Below are 8,002 nucleotides of genomic sequence, written 5' to 3' on the forward strand. Positions count from 1 at the left end.
CGCGGCTGTACAGCAGGGTGAGCGGGGTGCCGGTGTGCGCGTCCATGGGTGGCAGGGCGCCGGCGCCGGCGCGCGCGGGGCGTAGGAGGAGGAGAGGAGAGAGTGCGGCGCGAGCGGTCGAGTGTGCCGCGCGCTGTAGTAGGCGCCCGAAATACACCGCGCGGGATGGTGTTTCCGACAACGCCCAACTCGTTATAGCGCGCACGCAGTTTTTGCGCGCCCGCTGGAGCGGCCCGCCGCGTTGCGCGCTAGCTAAAACAGACTAATTTGCGGCATGGCGCTAGTTTAGCGCGGCTGTTGGAGATGCTCTAACGCGCCGAGCTGGTGTTTTCTTTAACCAGAAGCGCAAAAACATGGTGCTCAATCCGACGACCCCACATGCAGCATCCCCATATTTTGCAGCGCGCGTGAGTAGATACCAAATACGCAGCGCGCGATACAGTTTTCCCCAACGCGCAGGTTATAACGCGGCTGCTAGAGCGCTCATTTCGATGCTTTTTTTAGCACGCAGTGTATCTAGCGCATTTGAAGACTAAGAAATGCTCTTAGAGCATCTCCAACAGGCGCGCGCTAAAATCCGGTTTCTTTGGGCGCCGGACAACTCCAGCAGAAGCTGTAAAAAACAGTGCGCGCGTAAAAAAGGGTTGTGCCGCGCTGAAAAACGCTATTAAAAACTGCAAATTTAAGGCGCGAGATTGCGCGCGCTTCACAATTTACACTGCGTGTTCTTTTGTGCATGTGTTTTTAGGCATCCGCTAAAGCAATGTTTGGTCCGGCACATTAAAAATGCTACAGTGACACACTAAAACTATTTATGGGCGCGGAATTTTTGTGCACCTGTTGGTCTTGCGCAATATCCTTTGCCACAGGGGAGTACCTATAACTCATCTAGATGAGATATAATTTGGTCTCATTCACTTTAAAAACAAGAACAAATACAACCCATATCAACACGCACGCATCTTATAGCATCGCATCCAATAGCTATAAAAGGTGAATGCGACCAAATTATATCTCATCTAGATGAGTTCTAGCAAAACTGTTGCCACAGTGCCAAGTCAACCATCATGAAGCCAGGCCATAGCCGCCGCTGTCCTACTACCTTCGACCTTTCTTCCGTCACAACGGCGCCTCCACCCACGCCACGCCACGCCAGCTTCCTCCCGCAAAACAGCCGTCCAACCACGTCACTGCTCCGATCACACGTGAAGAAGCCGCCACCGGCGCTTTCCCACCCCCCACCGCGCAAGTTCGCCGCCCGACCCCGACCAACTCACTCACCTGGCCGCTTTCCTGCCCAAGTGCCGAGCCTATATCCGACAATAAACAACAACAAAAGTTCATCACGGTGCCGCCTATAACACCCTCCTCCCTCCATCACTTCACCATGCTGGGTCTTGTCCCCTCCTCATCCTCCTCCCACCTCCTCTGCCGCAGCCTCGCCGCCGCCAGGACGCTCTCTGTCGCCGCCGCCGGATCCTCCTCCTCCTCCTCTCCCGTCAAGGTAAATAACGTCCGCGCTCTGCTGCTCGGTGCTCGATCGATGGAGTCAGTTGTGCTCAGTGGTTGGTTGGTGCTCTGCTTTTTGTCAGATGGCGCGCTCGGCGCTGGACGAGGTCACCGACACCGGCGCCTTCGACCGGACGCCGTCCACCTTCCGGAGCTTCGTGTTCAGGGACGCCTCCGCCCGCTTCCCCGCGGTGGCGGGTAGGTACCACCTCTACGTCTCCTACGCCTGCCCCTGGGCGTCCCGCTGCCTCGCCTACCTCAAGCTCAAGGGCCTCGACCACGCCATCAGCTTCTCGGTGAGCACACCTGCAAACCAAGACCAAACCTCCGGTGACCGAATTAACTGGAGCATCAGCTGATGATAAAATTTGTGGCTCTTTAGTCCGTGAAGCCCATCTTCGAGCGGACCAGGGAGTCCGACGACCACCTGGGGTGGGTGTTCCCGGCCACCGCCGACGAGGTGCCCGGCGCCGGCCCCGACCCCTTCAACGGCGCCAAGAGCGTCAGGGATCTGTACGAGATCGCGAGCACCAACTACACCGGCAAGCCAACTGTTCCCGTGAGTCTTCTTCTTCTTCATCCCCATCCCCATCCCCGTCTGATTATGTAATTTCTGACTAATCGATCTTTGGTTGCCATGGCAGGTGCTGTGGGACAAGCAGCTGAAGACGGTGGTGAACAACGAGAGCAGCGAGATCATCCGGATGCTCAACGCCGAGTTCAACGACATCGCGGAGAACCCCGGGCTGGACCTCAACCCGGCGCACCTCCAGGTCTCCATCGACGAGGTCAACGGCCTGGTCTACGACGCCATCAACAACGGCGTCTACAAGTGCGGCTTCGCCAAGAAGCAGGGGCCATACGACGAGGCCGTCACGACGCTGTACGAGGCTCTGGACAAGTGCGAGGAGATCCTGGGCAAGCAGCGGTACATGTGCGGCAACCAGCTCACGGAGGCCGACGTCCGCCTCTTCGTCACGCTCATAAGATTTGACGAGGTATATATGGCTTCCTTTCTTCTGCTCTTTTAAGAATTGTTATAAGAAAAAAAGTGAAGATCAACAGAAAACCTCCTCTTGTTCCCTTTTTAGCAACCGGAGTATATAATAGAATGGCCAAACCACCATAAAAGAAGTACTCCTACTATATATCTCCACATTTTGGAGAATTAATGACCAACTGTTAGCTGAGTTTTTAACTGCAAAGTCATCAAATTTGGTGAGAATTTACGACTGCACTGAAAATCAGGGAGCTGTCTGAAATGTCTATTTTTTGCATGAAAAAATCATGGAAGGTGAGAATTCAATAATAAAGTTCAGAATGTGCATATCTACTTAAATTTCAATTCAGTATCTAGCTATTCAGACACTCAAATTTCTTGCAGCAAAAAAGAAATTTTAAAAAACTGCTTTCCATGTCGAAACATACATTTTGATTTCAGCTGTTCGTTTCTCTTTCCAGGTTTACGCCGTTCACTTCAAGTGCAACAAGAAGCTCCTGAGAGAGTACCCTAACCTGTTCAACTACACCAAGGACATCTACCAGATCCCCGGGATCAACAGCACGGTGAACATGGAGCACATCAGGAAGCACTACTACGGGAGCCACCCCTCCATCAACCCCTACGGGATCATCCCTCAAGGCCCCAACATCGACTACAATGCCCCACATGACAGAGAGAGGCTGTTCCTGTAAAAAGAACCACCGTTTGCTTGTGTACTTGGGATGCTGTGATGTGATTTGCTTTGCTTGTGTCCGAAGCTGAAAGGTGAAAGCCTTTTTCTCAAATAATGATTTTTGTCTTTGCTGTGCGCTGGTTGTGGTACTGGGAGCAGCATGCGTGTAATAAGGTTCTCTGCATCCATGTCGTTTTCGTCCATTAATATGACAACACAGATGTAAATCAAGACAAAAGATATCCATGGTTGTATTACACCAAAAATATCAAATCAAAGTAAGAAATTACTTAACTATATTAATGAGAAAAATCACACCATACATACAGGCCCTCACAAATATGGAGTAGAAAAGCGACGAAGTTAAAAAAACACGCCTTCACCACCTCCTCTCCACCATGAATTTTAGTATTTTACACTTATGTTTCACAAAATCAATGTGAAATACTAGGCAAAATCTAGCATAAATATAATTTATAATATAAATCTTGAAACCTACAAGTTTATACAACATTATCAAAATTTTAATTTAGAAATTGGCAGGGGCCGCGCGAACGCGTACCCCCTCTATCATAAATTATGACGTTCATTCTCCCACTTGGGGAGATGATAGGCGAGCACATCAACCAAGTGCAATGTTGGTCACTAGCCTAGGCCATGACCCTTCTTGATCGGCCATAGACCCCGTCCAGGTAAGTATGTTACAACAGAGCACTAGACGCTATTATATAGTGAGGGTGCCCCCTTCACCACCCTTTAGCAAGCGGGGTGGTACTAATGACGGGTAATTAGCGCATCTGTCCTGCGGACTTGGCTTCAAAGATCGGGGCTAATTCGAACTTTTGGCCCGATAGACTTACATGGGCCAACCAAACTCCTTGTTCGGCTGTGGCCCAGGTCCAGCATTGCGACTGAGTCCTCTTATATGACGCTTTATGATCTTCTTGAAAAGAAAAATTGACGCTTCATCATGCGTCGAATAGTTGGGCAAACGCCCGTACCAGCCTAGATGCGCTGGAAGGGGAGCGGCCCTTTAAGTTTCTTGAGTTTTTTTTTATTTGGAAAAGTAATCTTACATTGGTTACCAGGTTAAAGGGTTATATAAATTTAAAAATATGTTTATAAGAAGTACTTTTAAAGCAAATTAAATATCATAAATGGTATTGTGACTTCTTTTAAACATGTATTTGGAAAAAACCATCATGTGTTAAAAAAATCATTGTATATTCGGAAAATGTTTAGGGTGCATTTAAAAACATTGTTGTGTACATGCAAAATGTGCACCACATATTAAAATAAAAATTATTACTTATATAATAAAAATTGTTCAATGCATATCTAAAAATTGCATTCATTGTTTATTTGAAAATGTTCATAGTACAAAAAGTATATATAGAAAAGAGAAACAAAAATGAAAAAAATGAAAGGAAACTAAACTAACCAAAAACTGGAGGAAAAGAAAGAAAAGGTAAACGAAACACTAAAAATGATGGAATAAATAAATAAAAATAAAGAGAAAAAGAAATAAGAAAACATGAATAACAATGAAAACTGAAGAAAAGGAAAATCGAACGGAAACCAGTAGCGAAAAAAATTGAAACCAAAAATCAAGACACCGCTAAAAAAATGTCATCATTTATCTGACCCATATCACTCGCATGATCACCCCATTGTGTCGCAACGTCTATTTGGTGCTACGAGCATGAATTAGGAAATGTCACTACGTGTGCATCATCCGCCTGGACATCACAAGCGAGGAGGCCTTCTTCTTTCATTTAGAAAGCAGGGTGGCGAGAAGATGATGGTGGTATCTACCCTCGGAGGTGGATGTCTTTTGCAAACCATAGGATCATAGAATCTAGCATCAGTGCAGAACCTTGTATTGAAAATGTATTATCAAGCCACTAGTCAGTCAATTAACTACACAAAATCATCCATATTCTTGAGCAAAAGAGGTGCTGGAAAGTACCCGGAATGAGATAAAAGCTCTCCTAAATGTCCCAAATAAAACCCCAAATGAAAACTATTTGGGCATGCCTATAGATATTGGGAACTACAAGAATGGTGTGTTTAAGTACCTTAAGGACTAGTTGTGGAGTAGAATACATGGATGGACTGAGAACAACATGTCAATAGCTGGTGAAGAGGTTCTAGTCAAGGCAGTTGCACAGGTCGTGCCAGTTTACTCCATGTCATGTTTTAAACTCCCGTGAGGCTTATGTGAACACTTGAATATGATGATCGGAGGTTTTAGTGGGGTAGCAAAGAGGGCAAATGCAAGCCAGATTGGGTTTCTTGGAAATTATGACCCAACAAAAAGGTACGGGAGAGTTGAGTTTCAACAATTTCGAGCTCTTTAACTTGGCTATGTTGGGCATGATGCCTACTGCAAAATCCAGAGACTTTTAAGTGCCTGTCTCCTGAAAAGTATATACTATCCAAACGGTATGATCTTGAATACTTCTCTTGATGATCAGCCCAGTCAAGTATGGATGGTGATATTGAAGGGAGACAAACGTTGAGACAGGGTTTGATCAAAAGCATTGGCAACCGTCAAATCACAAGCATACGGGGATGGTAACTGGATTCCTCAAAATGTGATGATGAGACCATACGGGTGCCTGACTACCAATCCTCCCAATTTTGCGTCAGGTGATGCTACCTCGGCATAATGGAATAGACAAAGAGTTGTCGAGGTGTTTATGCCCATGGATGCGTGAGTGATCCTTGGAATACTCATGTACACTAGGAATATAGTGGATTTTTGGAGCTAGAGTTATGAGAAGAATGGATTTTTTGTGTGGAACTTAATCGTTGCCTGCTATAAGTTCTTGTATCATTTTTCTGGTCCACTCTATCTTAATCAGTGGATCCAGAAGAGTTGTTCTATGAATCTAGTGGATCCAAAAGTGGATTTTTAAAACCCGGGTGTATTGGAGGATCTTATTTTAAATACTTTGAAAATCACATTTAAGGTTTCAAAAAATTCTGAAAAAAATTCTACATGATCATATGCATGTATATTACACATGAGTAAAGTTTGGTAATGAAATAAGTAAATATGCGACCTATACAAAAATGACAAAATGGTGATTTCCAAATAGTGAATAATGCATTCACTGTTCCTCTTTCCAAAATCACCATTGTGTCATTTTTGTGTAACTCACATGGTTACTTATTTCAGCATCAAAATTTACACATGTGTAATGTACAGTCATATAAACATGTTGATTTATTTTCAGAATTTTTTAAAACTTCAAAATAGCATTTTGGTACAGTTCAAAAATAGGGCTCCAATGCACCCGGGTTCCAAAGTGACTTTTTGGGCCAAATCACCATAAAAGAAGTATATATCTCCAGATATTGGAGAATGATCAACTGTTAGCTAAGATCTTAACTGCAAAGTCATCAAATTTGGTGAGAATTTACTACTACACTAAAAATCAGGGAACTGTCTGAAATGTTTGGTTTCTTATGGAAAAAAACAGGAAAGGTGAGAATTTTAACAATAAAGTTCAGAGTGTGCACATTATATTCAGAATATCTACTAAAATTTGAGTTTCATGTATACATCAAGCTATTCTCGCAAACTTATTTAGCGAAAACCATACCACACACTAAGAAATCAAATGCTACGACTTTCCATGTAGAAACATACATTTTTGATTTTTCGACCCGCGGTTCGCTTCTCTTTTCAGGTTTACGCCGTTCACTTCAAGTGCAACAAAAAGCTCCTGAGGGAGTACCCCAACCTGTTCAACTACACCAAGGACATCTACCAGACCCCCGGGATCAGCAGCACGGTGAACATGGAGCACATCAGGAAGCACTACTACGGGAGCCACCCCTCCATCAACCCCTACGGGATCATCCCCCAAGGCCCCAACGTCGACTACAATGCCCCACATGACAGAGAAAGGCTGTTCCTGTAAACAAAAAACGCCGTTTGCTTGTGTACTTGATGGTGCTGTGATTTGCTTTGCTCAGTGTCCGAAGGTGAATTTTTAACGAAAATGCTGATGGAGCAGCTTTTCATTGATATTGTGGGGGTTTGAAGAGAGTTAATTTACAGCAGTTTGTGAGAGAGTAGCCCTAGAGTTTTGTGTAGGGTGTAAAGGGTGTTGGACTAGCTCGGATGTTCTCATCTAGCTAGTGCCATTTCTTGTACAATATATCTTCTGCCTACTCTCGAAATTTTTTTACAGCAGTTTTACATGTGCAGTCCTCCACTGGTTGGACATGCCATCTCCGTTTCCTGTACTAAGATTTCCTAGTCTGGTTCTCTTGGTCTGTTGAGGAGAGAGATGGCCTTGCCCCGTCCCGCCCTGTTCCAGACTGCTGCCTCTTCAATCATCCGTTCCACCACAGTCGTTTGCGGCGATGGTTGGTTTCTGAATATCATTGCGTTGCCTTCGTTCCATATCGACCACCAAACCAGCTGTACGAGTGCGCTCCATGGCTTCTTTGCTGATGCAGAAATGATGTCATTGGACTGCTCGATCCAAAGCACCAGGGAAGATGTGGTGGAGTCGGGAGCGAGGCCCGGATGAAGGTTGCAGCGAGCAATGACGTTGTGCCAAATTCGGATGGAGACGGGACAGGAAGCTAGCAGGTGCACTACATCCTCCATTGGCCCATTGCATAGAGAGCAAGACGGATTTTGAGGCCAGCCTTTCCTCGCAAGGACGTCGGCCGTGTTGCAGCGTCCAAGCAGCGCCAACCACGCAAAAAGCTTGCATTTTCCCGGCGCATCAGATTTCCAAAGGAACGCAACCCATGATGGCCGAGTGCAGCCCTCAAACTGAATCTTGTAAGCC

General features: G+C 45.6%; 1 protein-coding gene and 1 non-coding gene across 2 annotated transcripts; one reads left to right on the forward strand and one right to left on the reverse strand.

Annotated features, from left to right (window-relative positions):
• The first annotated feature begins 1,246 nt into the window (after positions 1-1,246).
• Positions 1,247-3,316, forward strand: LOC123135778 (glutathionyl-hydroquinone reductase YqjG). Its single transcript, XM_044554989.1, has 5 exons — positions 1,247-1,504; positions 1,593-1,805; positions 1,892-2,068; positions 2,154-2,507; positions 2,971-3,316. The coding sequence occupies exons 1-5, from the start codon at positions 1,388-1,390 to the stop codon at positions 3,202-3,204; spliced, it is 1,095 nt and encodes a 364-aa protein (XP_044410924.1). The 5' UTR covers positions 1,247-1,387; the 3' UTR covers positions 3,205-3,316.
• A 408-nt stretch (positions 3,317-3,724) lies between these two features.
• On the reverse strand, positions 3,725-3,885 carry LOC123140177 (U1 spliceosomal RNA). Its single transcript, XR_006469831.1, has one exon. It is a non-coding gene; the product is annotated as a U1 spliceosomal RNA (small nuclear RNA).
• Between the last annotated feature and the right edge of the window lie 4,117 nt (positions 3,886-8,002).

The sequence above is a fragment of the Triticum aestivum genome, chromosome 6B, assembly GCF_018294505.1.
Source record: "Triticum aestivum cultivar Chinese Spring chromosome 6B, IWGSC CS RefSeq v2.1, whole genome shotgun sequence".
Classification (NCBI taxonomy): domain Eukaryota; kingdom Viridiplantae; phylum Streptophyta; class Magnoliopsida; order Poales; family Poaceae; genus Triticum; species Triticum aestivum.

Excerpts from the sequence above, each read along its gene's own strand:
- LOC123135778 (XM_044554989.1), top strand. The coding sequence starts at position 1,388 with ATGCTGGGTCTTGTCCCCTCCTCATCCTCCTCCCACCTCCTCTGCCGC. Across the intron at positions 1,806-1,891 it reads ACCACGCCATCAGCTTCTCG|TCCGTGAAGCCCATCTTCGA; the intron begins GTGAGCACACCT and ends GTGGCTCTTTAG. Across the intron at positions 2,508-2,970 it reads CGCTCATAAGATTTGACGAG|GTTTACGCCGTTCACTTCAA; the intron begins GTATATATGGCT and ends TTCTCTTTCCAG.